Genomic DNA, 27,819 nt, shown 5'->3' with positions numbered 1-27,819 from the left:
CTTTGTTTAAATGATTTGTTTTCTTGCCATATAACAAATAAATTATCCTTCTTGAGCACGACTGATAATTGTTTTGCTGGAAAACCCTTCAGGTGATCCGAAAATGGTTGTAAGGGGATATTCCAAAAGACAACACAGTCTGTCGAAAATGCTGTGCACAATGTGGACTTGTTATAAATCGTGGTATAATGCAAAATTATTAGCCAGTGACTCATTAGTCTTCTGCAATAGTCGGATAGGATGTCCTTTGATTTCAGTCATTTTCGGAAGCTGGCATACCATTCCGTAAATAATCATCTAAAATGTACTTTCTTTTTTATAAGATTATTTATTCAATTTAATCAAATTGTTTGTCCAGCCATTTAGATGATTGTCGAAAAAAATTATTGGACTTGGACATCAACCCACAATAAGTAGGCTTCATCATTACGTTATGATATCTATTATAGTTATAGCTTTAACAGACATTAATGACGATCACAAAAGTTACAAAACAATCATTTAGTATCCAATTTCTACAAATAAATATCGATTTGATACGGATTAGAGTGCCAGATTTATAATTTTGCATGAAACAGAAAACAAATATCTATTTATAGCAATCCATAGTAGATGTTTACGATCGCCAATGAAGACATGCAACTATTTGCCATAGACGCACGCTGGTAGTGGTGCAGACGCCTCAGTGTGCTAGCAGCCCGTTCACACTCTGCACTTGTGACCGGTGATTCCGGGAAAATATAAATAACCGTTTTTGCGTCGGATAAAGTTGGGTGCAACTTATAATACATTTTTTTACTCGTCAAAAAAGATTGGGTGCGAACGCACCCAACGCACACCCGCTGGCTACGGGTATGTAAACGTGCCTTCTAGGCGTCATATTAGGCTAATTGGCGGCCTAAATATCAATTCAGGTGAGCATTCCGACAAGAAAATTCACCGTGAATAACAGCTTGTAAAATCTTAACAGTGGTTTCCCCTTGTTGAACAAAACCAGTCCCGGAAGATAAAGGTGCGGCTTATGTCGCATCATATGATTCGTGTACCTGCAACTTTCGGTTTCAATCATTATAAGGTAGCTTTTATTATGTGATTATGTAATATATAGGGACCATGGGTCAGACTGAAGGAAAGGGTAAAGAGACAAGCGTGGACAGAAGTACGTAGAAATATCAATCGTATTACCGTATTTAGTAGTGATGTGAATTTAGGTCGAAGTGATTCGATTTAGATGAAAATAAATGTGTAGAGAAAGCTACATGTGTATATACAAGTGTACCTTCGTCTAGCTGTTTCCGTCCCCGTATTTTCTTACTAAAAATAAACAGCGCCATTCAATTCAATTGATTTTGGGAAATATGTTTGTTAAACGATTGTTATAAAGAGTAATAAAGGTAGGACGGGCATGATCTGTTTGAATGTATAAGGTTCAAGGTAAAACAATAAAATTATATGATCCTCGTTCTGGGAAAACCGGGCTTAATGAATATGCGTAAAGTTGTGTCCAAGATAAGCACAGTCTAATCAGGGACGACACAGTCCGCTTTAATGAATTATTTTTTGTTTCAAGTAAGTCTCTTATTCTTAGCTAAAATCCAGTTAAAGCAGAGTGTGTCGCCCGTGACCGCAAATGATAGTCTGGAACGACATCATTCGCACATGCATTAAGCCCAGTTTTCACAGAGCGAGGCTCATGTTATAATATTGTATTCTTTTCGAACATACAGATGATCATGACCAAACACTTGAATACCAACAGATCAACCGCAGACTCACAGAACAGTATAGATGTATTGATGACGAACGAAAAAGGCTACAGAAGGAGAAGGATGAAGCGGAACGACGGTAATTTGACGCCAAAGTGCATTTGAATAAATGCTTTTAAAGATAAACACAATCAATTCGACTGCCTGGAGATTAATTTCCAACGCCCACAAACAACAAAGCGTTTATTTAATCTAACGAAAATATCAGCAGATCCATCCACGCAATCAAAGATGATTATTTTCTGCCGTTGTTGATCTAATTAACAAAGGTTTTAATCTACTTCGCTCTATTTAGAATACTTGTTATCTTCAAATTACTACTTATAGAACATCAAGTAAGTATTATTTTACAAAATCCGTCGTACGGTAAATATAAATAATTGTTTCGTCCACTTATTCAGATGGAGTGTCAAATAAGGTTATATGCTATGGAGTATTTACTTATCGGCTTTTTTTTGGAAAACGTCTGTAGGAGAATTATCACGTTTGCATGGATAAGTCACGATAGGTAAACAACTCATTTAATAATCGCCGACAAGCATACCTTTGGCTGACCAGCTAGCAATGCAGATAATACAATCGCTTCTCATCTATGCGAACTGGGTTTGCTGCCCAATCCAGGTGCATTCGAGTTTAGTTTGTGGTCACCGGGCAGTCCGCGTTTCTATAGAGTACTTACTCGTCAACCACAATACACGACCATGCGGAAAATATACACACACGCACGCACACACCCAATAACATATTTTTATACGCAGGCCGTTTAAATGTTTGTATTGAAAGTTTTGGAGCGTCATCAATAGATTGATACAACAACATAAAATGTATTCATCCAGAACAATGCATAGAAAGTGCCCCGTTTCATAAGTAAACCGTTTCGTAATTGGAATAACTGGTAAAATACCATAATGAAATATAAGGACCGGGACTTAAGTGTTCACTAGTTGTATAAGTCAACACGGAATAGCTTTAGACATAATCTATTTAACCGCATTTCAAGAAAAATGTGTGATTAAAATCGCAATTGACATGTTTCCTCCTATATTTGTAGTGAGGCTTGATTAATTATGTTTTAATGAAAACCTCTGTACGTAGACTCGGCTATTGCAGGCTGCATCTCGCATCACATTCATTCATGTTGTAAACAAACTATGTCATGCGATAGCCGGCAGGCCGGGATGTTTAGTCGAAACAATTTCACAGAGGCTGTTTCATGTTTTATTACACGTGGATGTACTGAAGAACAAAATCCTTACCGTGAATCAATCATACTATCCTTCTACGTTTGTTTATTTATTTTTAAAACAATGTAGTTATTTTTTAATAGATTGCTGAATTATATTTATTCGTAAACCATAAATAAGACAAACATTAACAACGTGTCACAAATAAATTAAAGGCAGTTAACATAAATTCATAAATAACATATTTTCTTGAGCGTGTGCATCTTTCCTGACATTACCTTAAATTCAGTAAATGTGGCAGCACTCTTGGGTCGATCAACGCTTCGATGTTATTGTACATGTATATTATCTCAATACAGATTGGGTAAACTGATGTCAGCAAAAATATATGACAACAACCCCGCCATTGCTGACCTCAGCGACCCCTACCGACCAACTAAACTGGCCGATCAGTTCTCGAGTCTTTATGACAACGAGTGGACCGACGCGTTCGATGTGCTTCAGAATCTCAACTGTTCAGAGCAACAAACTGTTCAAATCCTTCTTGACCTTGTGATGGTATGTTTTACGTATATGATTGGTATGTTTGTTGTTATTCCCCCCGATGCGAAGTAAATGGGAAAGAGGTTATACCTGAATCACCATGGACGTCTGTCTGTCTGTCTGTGTGTGCCTGTCTGTGTGTCTGTCTGTCTGTCTGTCTGTCTGTGTGTCTGTCTGTGTCTGTCTGTCTGTGTGTCTGTCTCTGTGTATGTGTGTGTGTCTGTCTGTCTGTCTGTGTCTGTCTGTCTGTCTGTCTTTCTGTCCGTCCGTCCGTCTGTCCGTCCGTCTGTCCGTCCGTCTGTCCGTCCGTCTGTCCGTCCGTCTTTAAACACAAATTTGACCGGAAAAGTTCTACTTCACTTTTCAAATTGGAAATTACTTCAAAATGAAACAATCAAACTTGCATGGATTGTTTCAAATGAACGACAATCCGGATTGCTAAACCTTAATTTGTCTTGTAAAGTGACACAAACGGATGTTTATGCCGTACTGTATTATTGTGAACCCTTCATACTGATCATAACTCAAGGTTTGAATACCGCATTTATAACTTGTCGAAAGTTTAACATATGACGACTATGTGGTATATTTCAAGAACAATGTTTTACCCAGTAGACATACCCCAGATTTTGTTGGAAATAAACGTACTAATATAAACATAATTGTTTTCCTCTATGTACAACACAACATACGTTATTAAATATGTTATTATACTATACACATATTCCGTTTGATTTATAGCCTCACACAATAAAATTATCCCTTTGGAAAATATTTTTTTTTGCATGTAGTAACCCTTAAAATATAAATGAAACCTTTTTACCCTGCTTTGCTTGTTTAGGAGTCGTACGAGTTTTGTCGCGGCAAGATAGACGCGACATGGGCATTCGTTCAAAAATGGTTTCTTGTGAAGGTATATATAATCGAATAACAGCTCATTACAATACCATCTATGTTAATATTTGTTTTATTCATACCATTATTCATATTCATATTCAAACAATTATTTGTGTACAGTTTTATAGTGCATTTGTTTACAGTAAAAATAATAAAATGATTTTTTAATGAAATTGTTTTGCATGCAATTATTGTATTTAATGTAGTTTCATGCATATATTTAAGGTAGTTATTTGTATACACATCGCATGTTTCAAAGAGCAAAACATTCTTCCAGGATATTTCTTCTGTTGAAACTATCAAGGCATTTAAAGATGGAAGAAAACAGAAATCCGTTGATAATATACCGGAAATACAAGAGGTAAAGCACCAAGTGGTATTTGAAACTAAACACGAACATAATCTTTTTCTATAGACGCTGTATCCAAACAATAATACAATAATGTTAATACATAGCGTCTACTATTTGCTACATACATACTAAATAAACCAAGACTGTTTGTAACTGTTTTTGAAGTCATTATGCAAAAGCATTCAATTGAATATAAATTTCTATACAGGATAATTTCCAAACATATGATTTTATTTTATTTTAGGAATTTTACCTGCACGTATGTGAACTATTTAAGAGCGAGGATATGATGAACGAACTGGTGAATTCCAAACCATTAAAGAAATACATCAACGAGTGTATAAGGTTGTGCCTTATGATGAACGCTTGCGATCCGCCTGTATTTATTGAAATACCCGGATGGAAACCGTTCAAAGAACGTTCGGGTAAGGTTGCATCAAGTACAGAGAGAGGGCATACTTATTCAGTTGATAAGGTAGAGGATGGATCGTGGAGGTGTAATGAACACGCCAATATAGAGCCCGAGCAGATCACTCGTAAAGAACACACGGTAGGGCCAGATGATGATGAACAAACAAGAACTTACCAAACTGTGTCTATGACTTGTGATGAGAAACTTACACAAACACTTACGACCGATAATGCTTTCGAATGTGGTCAAAATAAGATAGAAAATAGTGGAGCTTCACATATTGAGTTGATAGGTACAAATGTTGTAAAGAGAAGCACTGGTGGAGTTGCAAGAGATGGACGAGATAGCACAGAAAGCAAAGTCGAAATATTAAACAGCAACACTGGCGACAGTTCAGGCAAAGGGCAAGAGGACACAGGAATCAAAGTCGATAAAGTAGAAAGTAACACCAGAAGGATCGCAAATGGTAGGCAAGAAATCATAGAGACCAAAGTTGATGAAGTAGATACTAACGCAAGAGACATCACCTGTGATCGACAAGAAAGCGCTAGGATTAAAGTCGTTTACATAGAAAGTGCTCCGCAACATATAACGAATGAAGCGACTAATATAGTCGAAACGATGAATGGTTCAAATTCAAATGCGAGTACCAGCTTATTAAATAAGACGCGAGGAGATGTTAATTCTTTAATTGAAACGAGCGTTAAAGGACGCAACGATGGAGAACCCGTTTTTGAGGCGAAATCAGACAAGCACGATAGCAGTATTGTAGAGTCATCTGATATCGACGAATGTTTTGAAGCTCGGGAACACAACGTGGATATGGATGTAAACATAAGACCAGAATTTGACACAAATAAGTACAGAGAATACACGCATAGAGGAAAGTATGTTGAGTACTATGTTTGGCCTGTTGTTTATTTGCATCAAAATGGAGCAGCGCTTAGCAGGGGTATTGCTCAATGCACGAATTATCCAAGCCCCTGTCTTTAAAAGACGAATGACATTTTGATGGCATTGCAGCTCCTAAATAAAAAAGCAAGAGTTTATGTTTTACAGAAAGTACATTTTTCTGAAACACATATTTTCATATAAAACAAATAATTTGTAGCTATTGTATTGTGAGTCAGTCTTTCATGGCACCATTGGTTGTATAATTACTTTACGGTTTAAACCCGTGCATGTAGACTTTCCCATTCTGAACAATAAGTACTGCATCTGCTACTTTATTTACTTGGCCTGATGGGGTTTCATTGATGTGTATGTTATAAATACAGCAGTTCTTTGTGTTTTGCAATCGTATATGCTTAATATATTCCGGAAAAGAATATGCATAATTCACCACTCATTGTTGTGAAGTTCTTAAGTTTTAGCGATCCTTAGAATTTTTTAATCGCTTGTAGATTTCCTTCGAATTCTTGAAAATTTACATAAACGCCAAGATTTTGTTCAAATTCCGTTCTAGGTATTAATGTTCCATTGTAATTCCTGTAATTCGTGATATTTCAAACAAATCTATTACTTGGTTAAACCAACTGAAGATTGAAGTTGGGTTTACACCAAACTCGGTGCTACAACACCCACTGTATACACAAAAGCGAACAACTATAATGCCTTCTGCGCTTTGATTATGATTAAGATATTACGCAATGCGGTCTCACATTACACACTACGTGCTTCATCCCTTTATGTGCACGTCGTTTTAAAGCAAACTATCATTGAATCACGCATGCATAAATTGGCATGTCTGTGTGGATAAAATAGCAAGTTTTTGCTTGTTTGTTTGTTTGGCAATATTTGCATTTAAATTCAGGCGTTTGTTTGATTTCTGCATTAAAGGAATTTCCGGTGCGTGTTAATGGGATAGAATCCCGATGCGCTCGATAATTTCTACTAATAAAAGATATACACAAATATCATACTGTAACAGCCAGTGGTATTGTATTTTCAACTTTCACCAGGGCGTAACGCGACGACAATGATGGCATGATCGGTTGGTCGTGCGTTGAGACAGCTCGGAAAGAAAAAACAGCTGTACCATATGGCCTTTGAAACTACCCATTCTCTCCTGATTCTTTGGCAACCAATGAATAGTTTGAAAGAAACCAAATATACACGCACTGATTCCACGCTAGAAAAGAAAAAAAAAACACAATTTTATCATAACTCCCATTTACATGTATCACAAACGCTCACAGCGTACGTTATATAAAAAGAACTTTCTGAGATGTAATTGTATGACTTTATACCTTTTTTGGAAGTCAACCTATGCCGAGGCAAAACCACCTGTTAACTGTTATGTACTTGCATCACATGAGTGTTCGTATATTGACAACTTGTTTCATTCCACTGAATTAAATTTACATGAACATACATTACTCCGCGGATTTAGGTCATTCTTATATACAAGAACATTGTACCATGTTTATTATAGGAATCCCATTTTCTGCTCAGTATTTGTTTTATTTTGTAAAGCAAGTGTGATCACAAGTTTTATAACCAAGATAACTGTTTATTAGAAAAAAGCACTTATAAAATAAAAAATAGTTTTACTGTGCGGACTGCACAGGCTAATCTGGGACAACACTTAACGCATATTCATGAAACCCTCTTTTCACGGAGCACGGCTCAATAAATCAAATATCACACGCATGGCTGGGAGCTCTTGTGTGTGCTTTTGTTAAACCATTAAACACGAACAACACAAGAACAATAGTTGTATTAATGACAGATAATGTGCATTCCAATGCCTCTTTTGTAGAGGTCTATCTTATGGAGTGTATACAATTAATAATATTATTGTGTATTTTTCACACGCGTCTGTGAATACATTCCACCATACCAAGTTATATTCATGACAAACAATAAATGCATATATCAAGATTAGAGATACTAGTATACATAATTTTGGCCTCATTATTGAGTCATAACGTTACCAATACAACATTTTACTTAAAAAAATACAAAAAATTCCAAAATAAAAGTAACTTTGCGCACATAACAACAAAAGTAGTTGCAATTTTAAGCTGTTATTTAAATAACCAAATATTCATGAAACATCTCCCTTGAAATTGTCTTTATCGAGATCCATAGAATATGCACATAGGGTTCATACCTAGTTGTTTGATATACACTCATATACTTTAATAACAAAAAATTACTTATTTATATGGAAAAGTCTGAAATACCTGTTAAGCGTTATTAAATTTGTACATGTCAAACTTCATTTCATGAAGAACAATGCATATAAGTTTAAATAGTGTACATTGAAAAGTGTAAGAGCACTTTATCGGACAAGTCTGATTCTACGAGAGACTGACAGACACACAGACAGACAGACAGACTTCCATGGTAAATCCAGTATTGATTACGAAGAGTACTTAATTTTAAACTGTGCAGTAGTATTGTATGTACAAGAGTACAGCTACATCAATATAATTATAATGATATATCAAATATTTATGTACAATACAAACACGTTCTTAAAAACAACCCAATTTTACGTCTAAAGATTAAAACTCAACCTTATAAATACATCACACGAAAACTAATGTAGGAAATCAATTTGATTGACATCTAAGCAAAGTAACACAATGTGGTATTTCGTTACTAACAGTTTTACATATTAAATGTCATGTGCTTCTATCGAGGTCGGAAGTCGGTAGTATGTGGTAATGAAGGAAATGTACGAGGCATGGCCAGAGACATGCGCACTATTGATGATAGGACTAGAGTTTATCTAAATTATCGTGATTTCGAGTTCTATTTAAAGGCGAGTAGCGACATGATATTTCAGGCATTGTATTTATATTTCCTTTACGATTTTATCAATTTAACAAGAGAAACCTCTGCTTGTATGAAGGAAATAATAATTGTTATAACACATGTTTATATTTAGGGGTACATACCGTCGATATGCCCCTTAAAGTAATGTCCGTTGTTTGGAGTAAGAACTCTGAGGCGCTTGAATACGCTTATTGGCGAACGGGTTTCGACTGTCGTTGGATAGCCCACGACTTTTGGGGACCTCGAAAAGGAAGTGCATTTAAACCTCGCACAACAAAGCCTTTGTATGGGAATACAACTTTAGCAATCTTGATTGATTTTTACTAAAAAGATTTATCTCTCAGTTAAACAGTGTACAACCCTGACACAACGGTTAAGATTGTATTTCCGACATCCTGTATGAGCACCTTCTCTTATACACGTTGTACTAGGATGTGGTTGTGCTTACGTTTACATGTATGTAAATTTCAATGCTACCGAATATTCAAAACTGATTACACAATGTTTTGCTTTTCATTTCAATGTTGCTGGGTAATAATGTTCAACTCGGAGATTACAACTGGCTAATACAGAGTCTTTGAAGCGAATGCGATTTACTTGTTGATGTAATTTATTAGACTTTTCATAAAAACGTTTTGAAAAGAAACTTTAATTTATTATTTTTTACCGTTATGATTACTGTTTAAACCGCAAAGTAGTTAAAGCTACACCATATTTGGCTTAAACATCGACTGTATAGTATTACTTGCATTTACGTTTCAAGAGTGTAACATTAATAAATGGGCGCTTATATTTTTTAATGGGCAATAGTGCCCCTAAAATGTATTATTTATAAGCCTTTCCAACAGGTTTAAGGATGTTGAATTTAATGTATCTAGTTGCCTAGTTTGCCCGAGGGATTGAAAGAGCAAGCCAATGCATGGACAAATCATAATTTATTCATTACTTCATTTACCATGTTTAAATTTAATTTCCAGAGACCATGAGATGGAGCCAAACGTTTTAAGGTCAAATACTATACACCATACAATTACTTTTGACAGTTTGTTTAACTATTCTGTGTTATATATCCCCTAAACCGCATTGAATAGTGAAGAAAAGCGCTAAAGGCAGCAACCCTTTAGATGTAATGACAATCTAATGGCAATATTTTATTACACTTCATTTATGCGATGATGAGCCTATGAACCTTTTATAAGGTGAACATCACTATTGTCAACTTACATGCACAGACACATTAATTGAAATCAATCAAGTTTTATGTAAAAAGTAACATATTCGAACAATCTTCGAAAGTGCCGTCCGTAAAGTTTTTTCATTTACACTGTTTTTCATTAATATAGAAAGCAGTACAAAGCGAGACAATCCGGTATTATGAACATTGTGTTTTTGTGTTCATACCGTCGGTTTTACTAATCTATCTTATATCCATATAACATAGAAACACACGTACATGATACAAGTTTTGCCAAGCTGTTAATGTTATATTGTTATATCCTTGCCCTTTTCTGAAGGGAGTAATATCGTATATGGGACCAAAACCTCACGGCCGGGATTCTTGTTTTGCCAGCGTCGAGCGACGAGGCCAAGCTTATCGCGGTGCACAAAAGCAAATGCGATAATACTCATGACCAACACGAGGAGCATAATGGTAACAACAAGAACAACCTCAACTTCAACGGATGATTGAATGTTCGACTGAACAACCGCCTTCTGGCAAACTAGATCACCGAGCTCCAGATCTATTACACGCTTTCCGTTGTACATAGATTGGTATGAAGACGCGCAGAGTAGCTGTTCCTTGTTGACAGGGGCTTTGGTGTCCTTCAACCACTGCCATGTTCCTTGCAGGCCACAATCGCATTCGAATGGATTTTCGTGCATGAAAACGTTCTTCAGTTTCCCGTTAAGTTTATGTACATCGTCCACCTCTTTCATGAACTCTGGAGTCAGGTACTGGATGCTATTGTAAGAGAGATCGAGGGTCTCCAATGCATGGAAGCAGTCACTTTTGGTTGGCATTGCGGGCTCGTTGAATAAGTTATGGGAGAAATTCAACGTCTTTATATTCGTAAGCTCACACAGCGTGTTCGCAGAGTCTTCCGAAAGAACAATGAATTCATTGTACGAAAGATCTAATGTCTCCAACTCAAACATGTCTGTATCATTAAAAATATGAGCCAGCTTATAGAAATAAATTGACCCATCTGTGCCATCTTCAAAAGAATTACGCAAGTCAAGGTGTTTTAAGTAGGGAAACTTGCTGAAGTACCCGATTTCATTGTCATGCTTGTCAATCTGCCATTGATTATCGCTCATAATCAGCGTGTCCAGATTGGGGACGCAGTGAAACGCTTTTCTGTTGACCCTCCGTATATTATTGTGTGACAGATCCACGTACGTAAGTTTTTTTAGAATCAAATCTGGAGCACCCGCACAGGATCCAAAGAAGTTGGGCTGCATTTCAGTCAGATTTGACCCGGTAATGACGATACGTTCACATTCATCGCTGATGTCTTTATACAGATCTATAATGTTATCTCCTTTCAACTGAGTTTCTCCATGACATTCAACAGTCGTAGTTGAACAAAGGCACTTGTCAAAATGACCTTTACAAGTAAATGATTCCAATCGAACACTCGTCAACCAAATACACAACAAATAAATCACAGACAACATCCAAGTTTTACTGAACGTAAATCCACTGACACTCGCCATTTTGTCGGATGTTTATGTGCTATGCGCTGTTCGTGCAATACCCAATAGACGCAGTGTACGCACGTAGTCCATTAACGCTTGACTGACTGCGAACACACGCACTACGATATAACGATGGTAAGGCAGCGGTTATTTACAAAATGTAACAATAATTGTCATTTTAAAGACGTACACTAATTACATATTTATTTAAGAAGGCGCGGGAAAAACAATAGTAGTATTTAAACAAATATGAATTATCTGTTCATAAAGTAACGTTTTACGAATGCGCACTATCGATTACGGGACCATAAGGTAGTAAGTTTCTTACGTAAGGCGGTTATTTTTGTTGGCGTGAGTTCAAAACCGCGGCCCAGTATGATAAAAAGTGTTTGACATTCTATAAGTATTTTGTTAATAATTCACTAGTATACAATTGTTTATAGTTTAACCGCCAACGGAAAAGGGACAATGCTTAAAGTTGCAATAACTGGTTAAACAGGAACTTATTGCGCATGTTGTAAAATTGTGAAGGAAATCATATAAGCAGTTTAGAGTTATACCTTGGTGAAATCTATTTTACAAGGTAAGACTAGAGAAATTGCAAAATAAAAAAATATATAATGTAGGATATTAACCCATTTATGCCTAGCGTCTAGAAAAAGGCCTTGGCAAACAGCGTAGACCCAGATGAGACGCCGCACGATGCGTTTACTTAAAGGAATTTCTGTAAGAAATATTCTAAATATAGAAATAAATATACTTGACATCCCTAATTTTGGAACTAAATTGATCCAATTTAGAAGGATAGGAGTCCACTAGGCATAAATGGGTTCAGTAAAAAATGTTAAAAAAATAAAGTATGTGTCAACAGAAGGAGATGATCACAATAGAAATACAAATACGAGGCCAGCTGTCCAGAATTCTCACAAAAAATGACAACTTATGAGTCGTTTTCTGAGAAAACTTGACATAAACCTTGTGCGTAAAGTATCGTCCCAGATTAGCCTGTGCAGTCCCCACAGGCTAATCAGGGACGACACTTTAAGCCGAAACTAAATGTTTGCTAAAAACAGACTTTTTTAAACAAAAAATATCATAAAAGCGGAAAGTGTTGTCACTGATTAGCCTGTGCGGACTGCACAGGCTAATCTGGGACGACACTTTACGCACAAGCATTATGCCCAGTTTTCTCACAACAAGGCTCTAGTAATTGCCTGTTTGAAATTCAGATTAGAGCGCAAGATAAATCGAATGAATTCGGAGGTTAGAACTTAAAAGGATGGAAGACATTAAGGACATATACAAACTTCAGAGAGGGGATCTAAAATGCGACCCTTGTTTGGCCTGTGAAGAATGAAACTCAAATTAAACGTGTTGTTACAAATCTACCCAATTATTACAAAAATGTCATTAATTTTAAAATGAACGGGTGGATCAATCTATGGAAAGGATTAAACTATATGTATTTTGTACAGCATACGAATAACAAACACCTGCAACATGTCGGAATATGGTACGATCTCCAGACAATGGACAAGCGATCTGAAGACACACGGCCTCAGTGTGTTTCAATGTTATTTAAGTTCACCGACTGAAGAATTGTATCTGCGTGAGTCAAGTGCCCGTATTTTTATACAATACAGTTATATATATATATATATATAATTAGTAATTATATATGGAGACTTTCTCAATTGTCGAGCTTCATATTTGAATGTGAACGCTCTATGTTGGATTGTGGATGAAAGCTGGTATGATTCAAGAGTGAATGTTGATGTCAGAACAGATACATTAATAGTACTTCATATTTGAATTTTAACGACAGAGCAGGCTTGATATTTATGTTTATCTGCATGTCTTATTCAATGCATACTTAAGCCTCGGTTAAAATGTTTATGTCGATTCCCGCGCAGGTTATAGGTGTCTATGAACTACGGTATTTACTACCTTGTGATGCGAAACTCCGCGTTCTTCTCGTTAAAATAATACCTGACTGATAAAGAATTAACCCACTACAGTTATCTCCAGATAACTTATTGCCTCCGTTTAAATGGGAACAGCGTTCATGTTCGTATGCTTTCGAATTAATATCTTAATGTTATCTTAAACACAAAAGTTTCATCAACCATAATACACGAACACTAATCAGGTACGATTAAATGTATTTTTACAACTTAAAATATGCTGTAGAGTTATATGCCAGACATAAATTTCAAGCAATACTAAATTTATAAACATTGTTTATTACAAAAAACTAACCCGTTATATAAATACTGTTTATCATTGCAACCTTTTCGTATGCATTTCTAAATTAACATTCTTATTATAAGTTATTGTTTTTGTAAGAAAACTACTTGCGTTCGTTTTAAGTATTTGTTTTGTTTGTTTAATTGTTTTACAGCATTTTCGTTATGAACTAATTAGCGTAATGAGTTCATATTCTATGTGTGCATACAAGCTCTCTGTAATACTTTTTACAGATATGGGCGAGTACATGGACTTTGGACTGTTGTATTTACTCACACAACGGTTTTATTTGATCTGCTATCGGTATTGCTTACATTTGTGGTAAGTGTTTATCTAAAAATTAAAGTCATATTTTTTTCCAAATCGTAAAACACATTGATGTATGTTAATAAGATTTGCCGTTAAAACATAACAAATCAAACATTTTCAGTATGTTTATGTTTATCCAATCAAGATAGCAGTCTGTGTTCTTTTAAATATAATATTTTGTTCAGAATGTGCCGATCTTTCTTGACACCATATACCAAATACATATCTTTATGTTAGCAATGATTTATTTTTGAAGTTTGAATATATTGTGTTGGAAGTATCCAAACATTGTCGAGAACAAAGTACCTACTAGAAAAAATAGCAGCGATGAACGTCAGGCAAGAAATCAACAAAATTGTGAACAATTGCTGAAAAAAGCTCAGTCAGAAATCGATATACTTCGTAGTGAAAAACAGGTGTTGGAAAGTGAAAAACAAGATGCCTTAAGCAGGTACATAATTTTACAAATATTAAATATATGTTTGATATTTGTTGTTATTTACATATCAATAATGACGGTTTAAATGTTATTCACACTTAATTGTTTTGTAAATACATTTCGAAGAGATCAAAACCATGCAAGAGTTCAACAGCAATTGGAAGATTTGCTGAAAAAAGCTCAGTCGGAAATCGATAGATTGCATGCTGAAAAACAGGTGTTGGAAAGTGAAAAACAAGATGCCTTCAACAGGTACTATGTTTACAGCTGCTAAATATATGTTTAACTAAATTGGTATTTACACTAAATTGTTGTGTGAAAGTAATATTTTATGACGGATGGAAAGGAGATGGCGTCAACTTAAAATTACAAATGAAAGAAGCTTACATTCGTTCAGAATATTAACCCTTGTAGACTAATTATATATTTATTCAGATAGATAATGCATTCATACAGATTATTCAATATTAGCCTGCCTTATATCAAATATACATGACGTTTAATGGCTTATACCAGACTAAGCACATTGATGTCTTCCAAACTGAGGGACAATAACCCAAACATTGCCGACCTCAGCGACCAGTTTAGGCCCACCAAAATTGGCGAGCAGTTCACTGAGCTCTATGACAATGAATGGACAGATGCTTTCTCTGTGCTGGAACAACAATATACGGAAAAGCAGGGAATAACCTTTCTCTTAGATATCATTATGGTAATCAATTATTATTGTGTTACCTGTTATGCGTGCTGTTAACCACACGACTTTGCATGATTGTGGCAGGCAGCCCCTCGTTTTAAACTTTAATCCTAGTATTGTCAGCAGTAAAATGTCTCCGAAACGTTATATAAATATTGTGCTTCTTTGTTAATAACCTGGTATTATTTGCTTTTAAGAAGGTCACTCGCGCCAATTATATACGTATGGATTGAATGTATCATATGGTTAAAATTTTGTAAACACCTTACAATGTTATAACCAACTTCACATCGACAAAAAAAGTTGAACTTGCGGCTTAATGTCTTAATCATTGAATAAAAATCACAAAATATATTGAATTTCGATATGCCCATATGTTCGATGATGTAATGGCAAAAACAGTTTCAATAATCTATAGGTACAGATTTCCTTTGACCAAAAGGAAAGAAATGGATAACTACTACATGTCAATATAATATGGTTTTAATATGTTTACGTATTCACTGTTATTTAATTAAATATGATAGCACATACATTACTTTCACATTTAGTTAACGCATAAACTTTAACTATAAAATGTTTGCAATAATATCTTGATTTTATTGAGCTGCATGGTAAAATATTGAACACATGGTTGATATTCTATAATCTAGGAAGCCTACGTATTCTGCGAACATGAACTCACTGCGTCTTGGAACTATGTTGAAAAAATCTTTCTAACCGAGGTAATAGTAAATGAATACTACATTAATAAAATTAATAATAATAATAATATAATAAGAATATAATAAATAAATATTAATATTAATAATAAAATAATAATTACAAAATAATAATGAGGATGATAACAGTAATTTTATATATACTCAAGTTGCCAAAATACCCAAATACAGCACCACATAACGATCTATATTGTCAAAAGTAACCGGATTAACTCGTTATAGTTAAATGTATTTTAGGGCGATACTGTGACAGCAAAGTGTTTGAAAGATGCGCGAAAAAAGAAGATTCTGGATGACATTTCTGAAAAGAAACGGGTAAACATAACTTAAATCTGACAACGTTGTAAAACATAAATACAATGCCAAACACATACACACACATTCAATTCTAAGCATTAACACATCAAACTTATCTAACAACTTTTACGTACAACGTTCGTGTATTAAGTAATCCTATTACTTATTAAACAAACATTAAATGGTGTTATTTTTTAGGAATTTTCAACTGATCTGTCAACTCATTACACTAAGTACCCATCGTTTGCCAACAACGACGCGATCCAGAAATATATAAGTAAATGCGTACAGTTATGTCTGCTCATGAATGCAAATGACCCGCCAGTGGTTATTGAATGTCCAGGATGGCATTCGCATATTTGGACACAAGGTCACACCCGAATGCCAATGGTCAATGGCAAACCGACGTCAAGGAAAGCATGGGTAGTAATAGAAATAGACGAACAGCCCATGCCTAGACAAGATTTTGACAAGGCTGTTTTTAAGGAGTATACATGCCGTGGACCATACGTAGAGTATTTTGTTTGGCCCATCATGTACCTTCATCGAAATGGACCGATGCTTGCCAAGGGAATAGCTCAAGGAAACCATATGTAGAACAGCCCGCCCCAAAACGCTGAAGTACTGAGTGGTTTGGATGTTCGTATGTACTGCAAACAATCTATTTCATAAGAATATAATGTATAGGTTCGTTTTATAGTATAATGTATTTGACTGCAACGCTCATAAATATTAATGAATTAATTAATATTATCATAAATTTACATGGTCTACTTATTACTAATCGGAATATAAAATGTGAAAATAAAACTGTTTTATTTCATTTATAAATCAACATTGTCCATCTTAATTTAGTAACATATTCATAGCTCATCAAGGGGAATAAAATTTATTTGTTTTTAGTCTCATACAAACTCAATGTCGCTGCTTTATCTTGAGTGTTTATTGTAAATAGCATTTAAGATGTTGAATCAAAAAGCACCAGTACGATGATAGTTATCATAATGGTCATTTTTGATTCAACGTCGCTTTTGCTATTGAAAAAAATGAAAATGTTGTGTTAAAGTAGATCCAAAGTAGTGTAGATTTTTATTTAAAATATGTACAAAACATAAAACGCGCAATGGGCTCCTACCCTTCCGCATCAACCCTCTTCTTCGCCGGCTTGGCGCTGAACCTGAACACAATTCTGGGGAAACGCATGCATATGTACCTGCAAATGTTTGCAGTGATACGAGTTTTGAAGATATACACTGGACAATAAATCCGACGTCCGGACATGTGAGAAAATTATTAACCTTCAGCACAACTGTTCCCGGATAAATTGTTTGGACTTGAGCATTGATGTGGCCTATGCCAGTTTATCTAGATTAAATTAAAATAAATGATCATATGCAAACTATTATTTGCCAACTTAGCAAGAATATATGAAACCTAATCGGTAAAATCTTCAAAACTGTATTTCAATGGGCCTAATCGATTACCTTATTGGGCATTGGATGGTTTTATGTAATTTAATATATTTCATATGCTACATATTTATACAGGTTCAATGTGGGCTTGGGCAAGAGTCTGTTTGTTTCGGGAACCCGTATATCGCTGTTGAAAAAGCGTCTTATGACGCTTGGGCAATTGGGTAACAAGAATGCGTTGAAATGATTCATTCAATGAGTTGTTTTAACTACAATAATGTGTCAACAATTACTTTAAACAGTCTATGTGATAGCATCTTGTCTACATTATGTGTTTGTGTCACCTGTATAATATTTATAATATAATGTATTTGTTGACTATGCTAATTAAAGTTAACCGCTTCTTGTTCTTTATCAACGAATCTTATCTGTTATGTATTCATGGTATGTTACTTTCTAAAAGTTTTACAAAAACACAAATAATTCAAAAGGCGACTGAACAAAACGAACGTTTGTCTGCATCAGTGCGCGGTTACACAAACTTGCAGCATGTCTTTATGATTTTAATATAAAGAAGTGAAACTCCAACTGCTCCAGCAGTATTGCATTCTTATTATACGCAATTTCGTGGTCCTTTATTTTTGGCAAGTGAGCGATTGCCCAAACAGGAAGGCACAATACGAAACAACATACACACATAGAAGAATATAGGCACTGGGGGATAAAACCTGTTTTAGACAGCTCAACCTCATACTTGGCCCAGCAATATTCATGATACACATATGTGTAAATAAAATTTAAGCTCATAGCATTGCAACTCAAATTAAACAATAACAAAAGGGAATTTAAACTCATTCAGTTTCATTACCATTTAATTACTTGATGTAAGGAAGGAGACCAGAGCAACATAATTACAACTGTAAAAGGGAATTACGGCACATGATATCACATCATACTATACATAGATGGTGACGTCACTACGTTATTGTCACCTCTATGCTTAGACGCATCACATTCCCCTGGTTTGGGGAATTATGCTTTCGCCAAAGTAGTTCTGCGTAGGAATGAAAATGTTAAAATTGAAAGAAAAATCGTTTTTATTGTGTTTTTAAAACGGAATGTTGTTTAAAGAAATGTTATTTAATCATGTTTAAATGTGATTTTGAATCTCTATTAAGCCTGATAGCGATTATCAGAAGCATGATTACCAGACCTTCTTTCGCTTTCACTTTTCATTTGTAAAAGAAGTGCTACCCACAATTCCTTTCGCGTTAGTACACAGGTCAGAAAGACCGGTGTGTACACAATGATATCACATAACATAAACTGATCACAGCCGGTGTAACATCAATCAGATGTCGTATGCAAAGAATATAAGGTTTAGACCGGTTTTTAGGTATTTTGTACCTCACGCATGTCCCATTTGTAATCATAATGGCATACTTGAAGTGTAAATTCAAAGATATATTCAAGGCATCGCAATTCAAAATTAAATGTTATACATAACGTGTTAATCCCACCTAGTGTGTCACACGAGCACCGTGTCACTGCAACCCATATTTCTTTATCAAACATCTTATCAAAATAGTGCTTAATGACACGGAAAACTCGTTGATAACACTGACGGTTAAAGGGTTGTTCTGAAACTAAGATGGGTTTACCATTAGGATAATGTCTACAGATAACCGTACATCTATCACAACATACTTTTGGTTTATATACGTTTGTGCATATCTGAACTATATATTATGTTCTTCATTGTGATGCAAAACATAAATTCTAATAAAATTGAAACCATATTAAACTGCATTGTTTTATGGCAATATAATACACATATTTTGGTAAAATGATGCATGGATCAATAGTGTCAGGCATTTTGTAGTTCCCTCTGACGGTAATAATTGTATAAATGATAGTATATGATGGCAAGTACCTGCGTCTCTCCAGAGCAGAATAAATCAATGAAATGTGTAAGGTCTCAAAACCATATTTATTATACCAAGAGTTTTTGTACAATAAAAATAACCACCACGGTAAAATAAAACTGCCCTACATAATCATGAACAATTTCAACAATTCAATGCATTGAGGTTATTCAGATGCAACGTTTGTCAAGTTAGGAACTTAAAGCGTATGTTTCACGCCGTAACGAGCGGGGCGTTCTGAAGGTAGGGTATATCGCGTAAATCAGTGCCATATCTGTACGACCTACAGTCATACGAAAAAATGTCCTTAAATATGAATGACGGGAAGTTCCGTAAAAGAGATTCAAACAAAATATATTCACCAAATTATATTTCTGTCTTAGTGTTATATATGTATAACTAACAGGACAAAGTTTAAGTTTATTTGTGGCGTATGTATCATTCGGCAACATAACGTGTTTTATGAAATACAAACGTGTTTACCAAAATATTATACTTGATTTATATTAAGATGTATTAAACGTGATTTTTGTTTTTTATTTTGCCTTCCTGTGATAATACAGAAAATGTATTTCTGTTTTTAATATATGAATAGTTTGGGTTAATTATTACTCTCGATCAAGAAAGAATGAGTACAATAGCTTTTTATTAAATGTGTTTCCACAATAGCTAGTTTAAGGATCCGTATTTCTGCGAGTTAAGACCAAACTTATCTTGCTATCTTTAATACATGGGATGAAATGTTGTTAATAACGGGTCATTTGAAGTTTGCAGAACCTTTTTTTTTGTATAATTCAGAACATTAATTGGTATTTTACGTGCCAATTTTCCTAATGTACTTCATGTAAGTTATAGTAAACCTGTTGTGAATTTATTACTTTGAAAAGAAAAAAGTGTTTGTTAGACAAAAAGTTATGTTCTTTCATTTTTATGATGATTACATTGTTATTGCTTAAGCAATAACGTCTATTCGTGTTGTTTATTGCAGGTTTGTCATACTTTTAGTTTATAATCCATTTTGTTTAACGATTCGATCAAAAGGGTAATTTTCTTGTAAATCCGATAGTAAACGTATGTTCATAAAAGGGTATACACATTAACTCTTTTTTTAAACATATGCACTTTTTAGTGCAAATGTTTCGAGTAGAGATTTCTTTAAATATCAACTAATAAAATAAAACTAACCATATCTTCTTGGTGATATAAAAACGTGTTTTGATATGCCCATCGCCCAGGTAAACTAGGGCTTAGTCGATAACGTATATTCATATCAATCATGAGGTTGCATATTGAGACCGATAACAGTGCAATATTTATGTACTACAACCTTTTGTTTAATATGTTTATTTTATAAGCAAACGCTCGAGGATAATCAGTCCATTTAGACAATTTACCAGGTATGCGAATGTTTGTATTAACAGTTACTTGATAGATGTATTAACCATATTTGTCCTAAAATTCTGCAATTTTATTTAAACTGATAATAGCCATTAAACCGCGAAATTACAAGGGCTTTAGATATGTTGGAGGTGTTCATATATTTTCTACATTATACTCGCCAGTGTGTATTAGTTGCACATGTACTCTATTTTGATGTGCGCATACTAGTGATTGTCTGTTGTAAAAACTTCATGCATTTCATAAAGAACACAAAACTTGGGATGTTTTTCCTAAATGAAATAAGTGGATTACATTTTGCAAATCCTTGTAATATTTGTATGTCCCCATTATATACTGGGGAACATATTGTTTTTGCCCTGTCTGTTGGTTTGTTTGTTGGTTTGCGTCAAACTTTAACATTTGCCATAACTTTTGCAATATTGAAGATAGCAACTTCATATTTGGCATGCATGTGTATCTTACAAAGCTGCACATTTTGAGTTGTAAAAGGTCAAGGTCGAGGTCATCCTTCAAGGTCATATGTCTAATATATGGGTCAAAATCGCTCATGAAATATACACTATAACTTCGTAACAACTGCTCTTATTAATATCTATCTCATATGGCTGAACATTTGGAATAGTTAATTGGTGTGAAAAGTCAAAGGTCAAATATATGGGGTATCACATCTTGTTTTGTCTATATTTTTCTTTTTGGACATACGGACTGCGATGCTTGTTTTTGTTTTTAAACATATTAATATATTCTTGTTTTGTAAAACACATATAGTTGTGTAAAACTAGATATGTTTAAGATAACGCATAACATAGTTAGTTGTTGATAGTTTGCTTGTATACATTTTTGCAGATATGGATTTTGGTATGCAATTTACGTTATCTGAAACCCTGTATGGTTTCGTCGCCAGATTAATGTTCGTTCGCACACTGTGTGATTTCATCGCCAGATTATGGTAAGATCGCACGTGAAAATTTAAGTCAATGATTTTTAAAGTGATTCAAGTATCATTAACACATCTTAAAATGAAGCATAATATCATCATCATAAAAATTAAGAACTAATGTTTTGTTTATTGTCAATGCTTTTCGTTTAAAACATAACACAAATCTGCGTTCCACACTCTCTGACATAATTATATGAATGGCATGTCTGTTATATTCATTACCATATATTCAATACGTATGTCTTAATGTGGGCTACGTATTACATTTGTAAATCATAGTTACGGGTGTTCTACAAGAATTTCCATAAACGAAGCAACTTATAGAACTGACATCAGCGACGAAACTCTTCCAACTTGGGAACAATTGCTGAAAAACGCCAAGTTAGAAATCAAACGACTTCGTCAGGAAAAACAGTTGTTGGAAACTGAAAAACAAGATGCCTTAACCAGGTATCTTATTTTAATTTTCTAATAATTATTACATTTACTTTTATATTTGTTTTACCTTGTGATGATCATATGTTAAATTATCATTACTTGAAATAACATTAATAATAATGACCTGCGTCGATCAGTCCAAGACGGAGACCAAATTTTATTGTCTGTTTTTTTGTGCTTTGACGAATCAACCAGTTAACATAAATATATATCCAAGCTTTTCAGTATTCGAACAGAGGAGTTAAATAAAATCTATTCTATGAAATCACAATATGATGTTTTATGCTCTTATAATATCACATAATGAAAGATGGACATGTGTCTTCTAATCATTGTTGGACGATTTTTCTCTTACCATAAATAAACGACCGCCTTACTGATCAAATTTCAATTTCTTACCGGATGGTTCAACAACAGTTTAACTTTTTCAATTCAGCATAAAATAATGATAAGCTAATAATTTTATACATTTGCCTAGTAAATTCAGCTGAAATATTACCGATTGTCTTTACAACAACATCGTTACATTAAACAAACCCTATACTTACACACTAAAAGAATGCACATGACGTAGTTTGGTTATTTAAGGCTTAGCCAACTGATGTCGTCCAAACTGAGGGACAACAATCCCAATATTGCCGACCTCAGTGACACATTCAGACCGACCAAAATTGCAGAGCTTCTCACCGAACTCTATGACAATGAGTGGACGGATGCTTTTTCCGTGCTGGACCAACAATATACGGAAAAACAAGGGATTACCTTCCTCTTAGATATCATCATGGTAATCAGTTTTTAGCGTGTATTTAATCAATTTTTATCGTGTGTCCTGTCATATGTGTCCTTTTACTCATTATCATCGCATTAAGCATGCGAAACAATCCCGTTTACCATATACATGTGTATGATTATCCACGAGGTTAGATGGCAATGAATCAATAATAACTAGCATTAATAATGCTTCTGATCGGAAGAGAAATTAGCACAAATGTCGAAAAAATTAATTGAGTACCCCATTCAGTGACTTTAATTATCATATGATAAATAATTAATTAATTCATTAATTAAACTAAATCAGCAAGTGTTTAGACGTGATCATTTGTTTACAGTGAATGCAAAGCACACATTAAAAGAGGATTTTATACCGATTTAATAGGCGTTATTTTATCACTTGTACCTACGATCTATTACAGTCACACATATATGTATTAAACTTTAAGTTAAATATTTATTTTATCCACGCACATGATTTAGAATGTTCATGCCCTTGTGACATATTTTCAAATATTCAAGGAAGCATACGTTTTTTGCGAAAAGGAACTCACAGAATCTTGGAGCCACGTCCAAAATCACTATCTTATAGAGGTAAATAACTTCTATTTTGAAACACGAATGATCTACTTGGTTCTTCAATATATTCAGTAAACTAAGGCAAAGATTGTAAACTTTTATAAAATAAACTTTTTATACACACACGACCAAATAATGCAAGCTTGCAACGACTGTATCATATTTATCATAATTAAATGAAGTCGCTCTATGACCGTTTCACTTTATGATACTTTTCATTGGTTTGTTTTCAAAATTATGCCAATCGAAAAAAATATACAAATGCAATACATTTCACAAATACACATGTTCTTTGGAAGGAGTTATAATTATCATGTTAAAGTAATGGTCGGTTGTAATATAGAACGATACTGTGACAGCGAAGAGTTTGAAAGATGCACGAAAAAAGAAGGTTCTGCGACACATTGACGAAACGGAACGGGTAATTACACATCCAGCTTTAATCTGACAATAATTGTTGCAAAAGATCTTCAGACTGTTTACTCAATTGGTTGTTATTGTGTGTGTCTATGCTTTTTACGTTTTGCTTTTATTGTGTCTTGGTTGTTATGAAACACATTCATATATTAAATATATCCCTAAATAATAAAATTACCATTTTTAAGTTAAGCTATTGTAAAACTTATTTGTTTTAAAATATTTTAGCATTTTTCAACTCATCTATCAACTCATTTCAACGAATACCCATCGTTTTCCAACAACGACGCGATCAAAAAATATATAATGGAATGCGTACGGTTATGTCTGCTCATGAATGCCAATGACCCGCCGGTGGTTATTGAATGTCCAGGATGGCATCCGCGTATTTGGAAACAAGCTCACACCCGAATGCCAATGGTCAATGGCAAACCGACGTCAGGGAAAGCAGTTGTTGGAATAGGAATAGACGAACAGCCAATGCCTAGACAAGTTTTTGAAAAGGCTGTTTTCAAGGAATATACATGCCGTGGACCATACATCGAGTACATCGTTTGGCCAATCACGTACCTTCATCGGAATGGACCGATGCTTGCCAAAGGAATAGCTCAAGGAAACAATATGCAGAACAGTCCACACCAAAACACTGAATTACTTTGTGTTGTTGATGTTCAAAAGTGACACTAACTACCTATAAAATGAAGGCATAATTCATATGATCTTATTATAATGTGGTAAATATGACACAGACGCGCATAATAAATAAACGTTTATATGTATTTCGAATGGCTAGCATTAATTATTAACGTATACATCGAAAACAATGCTGTTCAATTTCATTTATTTGAGGTGTGTCATAAAATATTATCTAAATTACATCAATATAATTACCTCGTCGCTACATGCTGTTTTTTGTGTATTTGCAATGTGTATATAAAAAAAATTACTGACGAGATTAACAAGAAAGCACCTTTCAATAACCACTCGTGATGTTTGAAGTTGATACCTCTGATATTTTCAATATAAGCCCTGTTAATAAATCCGACGTCCGTATATGTTACAGAAGACTCAATCTCCGCAATTATTCATACACATAATTATGCAATGTTTTTTTAAAGCTTTCCAGTGGTTTATAAAGACATATCAGCGATTTAAAACTGAGAATTCATTGTTGCAAAATGTGAAAATTAAAAAATGACAATTATCGATAATTATAGTGTCATTATGTGAAATGACGTCTTTTTCATGAAGATACGACGTCAGAAAAAAATCAACACAAAAATAATCGTTTGTAAGCATAAAATAAAAACAATATTTGGTGATTAGTGGAATATCGATTTTTATTCACTCGTGATAATAGAAAAGGTATATTTTCTGTGATAACTCGTGAGTCAAAATAATTATTTCACCAAATCAAATAAATATCTTCTATGTTATTTCCCCAGTGTACAATTATATATGGGACCGATATGAAAATATTTTCCGTGTAAGCAACTAGCTGTTGGCAACTCTGATGTGGAAACGATATTTCTATTGTTCCATAATTGGCTACCATATCGGCTTTATGTTTGCTTGATTTTATTTAAATGTGTTTCTTATATTGAATTTTAATAAAGGTTATAGCTTTGCTTGTTCGTCATGATTGTTTTGAAATAACATATTTCTTGGTTGTGGAAAATTGTATTTTGCGAACGATTTTTGCATGGGTCCACTGTGAACTGCTCTTTTTTGCCATTTGGTCTTTCGTCTATTACATATTACCGATACTGTTTTTGTAATACAACAGTTTGGATTCGGCTGTGTGCGTGCCATAGTTTGATATGTGTTATAATTATACCACTATGATATAATATTTTGTAATATCACGTCAAAGGGTCTATATCAGTCAATGTTTTATGGTGGGTTATATAACTCGGAATCGACCGTTTGGTTAAATAGCATTAGATTTAACAAAGCAAACGATTCATATCAAACTGTAATATATTTTTAACCTACAACGAAATACAAAATCAGCAAAAAAACATACTTAACAAATATCGCACGGCTAAGAATATAAGGATGGTGATGCTTGCCGTTGCGCGAGTCTGATATTTATATTATATTTTATATTATTTCACACAACGATATGTTAGTAGCTTATTTTTCTATGTATCATATCTTTATTTTCCAATTTTAAAAGAAATAATGAAATTTAATTTATATTACGCTGAATTTTCAGCTGGAATGAATATAATGCTTGACGTGTTGATAACGACGCCGTGAGCACTTGTGTTAACTATTTGAACAAAGTGTTTTGGGTTGCTTTGTTGTTTTTCATTTTCTCTTTTCGTGTATAAATATATAACTTATGTGTTTAAAATCACTTGTTGTGTTATTGATGTTTCTATCTCAACACAAAAAAAGACTGTATGGTATTTTCCGAGTAATGTGACATAGCTCTACCTCCAAATGTTGACTGGTATAACAACTTGCTAATGACGTTACATAAACATATATCAGGAAGCGTTACACTATGTAGATATTAATGTCGTGCTAGGAACGAATCAACAAATCATTGTTGTTATCAACATATCTTGAGCATTTTATATTCAATATATGTTAGCCTATTGGCATCATCAACGGCTGCACACAACACTGTTTTATAGCAGCAGCAAATACACAGGAAAGTACGATACTCTCAATTACATATCAAACCGAAGAATCCTACAAAGTCGTACTTATAGAGAATACTAGATTAGCGTTGAATACAGAGAATAATGTTGCGAGGCTTAGAACGCCGGGAGCGCGAGCCTTGGCGAGCGCTTTCGGTGTTCGAGCTGAGCAACATACACTTCTCTGTATTCAACGCTAATCCTAGTATTCTATTTATAAATCCCATATGATTTTTTTCAACGCGACATTTATCATAAATAGATCTAATAACCTTTACAATAATTTTAATTCATTCTTAAAAGCGCTTAAAATCTAACGAATGTAACCATGCGTAGTGATATAAATGCATTTGTTCTGGTACGCAAAATAGTCTTTAAAAAATCCCACACAAACTGTAAAACGAGTAAAAATATCACCATATGCCTCGATTCAATTTTACGCAGCATGCGAATTGTAACACATTACGACCGCGAAAAGATTTTACTTTACTATAATTCATTTTATTTTCGAAAGAAAATGATCAAAATCCAATATGGCGGCGATTGCTCCTCACAAAATGATGTCGATGTCAACATAGATGTACACCATCGACGACCTTGACAATTTCGACGAGTAAACAGAAAATTGCAGCGACTGACACTTTATTTGACTTAATATACAGGGCAATACGTTTTACGACTTCGGACGACGATTTTAAGGACGCGAAGAACGTGTTTTTTCTATAATGTTATGGGTATGCCGTGTGTGATCCGATGCATCAATGGCACCCATGAAAAAATCATTTCCCCGAGAACAGGGAACGCCAAAAGTACAAACAAAAACCAAAACACGTTCGAACTAGTATCTTACCTTTAATTATCCTTTAAAATCCATCCAATAATCCATTAAACTCAATAATAGACGATTTGCATCTAGGGTCTTTAATAATCATTT

At 34.3% G+C, this 27,819-nt stretch overlaps 3 protein-coding genes across 4 annotated transcripts; 2 read left to right on the top strand and 1 right to left on the bottom strand.

Annotated features, from left to right (window-relative positions):
- The first annotated feature begins 1,007 nt into the window (after positions 1 to 1,007).
- Positions 1,008 to 6,495, top strand: LOC127850501 (uncharacterized). 2 transcript variants are annotated; one of them, XM_052383589.1, is made up of 6 exons: positions 1,008 to 1,159; positions 1,760 to 1,845; positions 3,310 to 3,508; positions 4,335 to 4,406; positions 4,668 to 4,751; positions 4,987 to 6,495. In XM_052383589.1, exons 3-6 carry the CDS (start codon positions 3,323 to 3,325, stop codon positions 6,145 to 6,147), a joined length of 1,503 nt encoding a protein of 500 aa, XP_052239549.1. In that variant the 5' UTR covers positions 1,008 to 1,159; positions 1,760 to 1,845; positions 3,310 to 3,322; the 3' UTR covers positions 6,148 to 6,495. The 2 variants fall into 2 exon arrangements, with proteins under 2 accessions (XP_052239549.1, XP_052239548.1); XM_052383588.1 differs by having other exon boundaries at positions 1,728 to 1,845.
- Positions 6,496 to 10,422: 3,927 nt separating this feature from the next.
- On the bottom strand, positions 10,423 to 10,962 carry LOC127849788 (trophoblast glycoprotein-like). Its single transcript, XM_052382539.1, has one exon. It carries the CDS (start codon positions 10,960 to 10,962, stop codon positions 10,423 to 10,425), a length of 540 nt encoding a protein of 179 aa, XP_052238499.1.
- Positions 10,963 to 13,644: 2,682 nt separating this feature from the next.
- Positions 13,645 to 25,861, top strand: LOC127850502 (uncharacterized). Its single transcript, XM_052383590.1, has 14 exons — positions 13,645 to 13,789; positions 14,121 to 14,208; positions 14,453 to 14,647; positions 14,762 to 14,887; positions 15,152 to 15,347; positions 15,986 to 16,057; positions 16,292 to 16,369; positions 16,550 to 21,085; positions 21,936 to 22,038; positions 22,309 to 22,479; positions 23,056 to 23,251; positions 23,761 to 23,832; positions 24,161 to 24,238; positions 24,463 to 25,861. The coding sequence occupies exons 2-8, from the start codon at positions 14,123 to 14,125 to the stop codon at positions 16,946 to 16,948; spliced, it is 1,152 nt and encodes a 383-aa protein (XP_052239550.1). The 5' UTR covers positions 13,645 to 13,789; positions 14,121 to 14,122; the 3' UTR covers positions 16,949 to 21,085; positions 21,936 to 22,038; positions 22,309 to 22,479; positions 23,056 to 23,251; positions 23,761 to 23,832; positions 24,161 to 24,238; positions 24,463 to 25,861.
- The last annotated feature ends 1,958 nt before the right edge of the window (positions 25,862 to 27,819 follow it).

This window comes from Dreissena polymorpha, chromosome 11, assembly GCF_020536995.1.
Source record: "Dreissena polymorpha isolate Duluth1 chromosome 11, UMN_Dpol_1.0, whole genome shotgun sequence".
Lineage (NCBI taxonomy): Eukaryota > Metazoa > Mollusca > Bivalvia > Myida > Dreissenidae > Dreissena > Dreissena polymorpha.
This window is presented reverse-complemented; position numbering and strand designations above follow the sequence as displayed.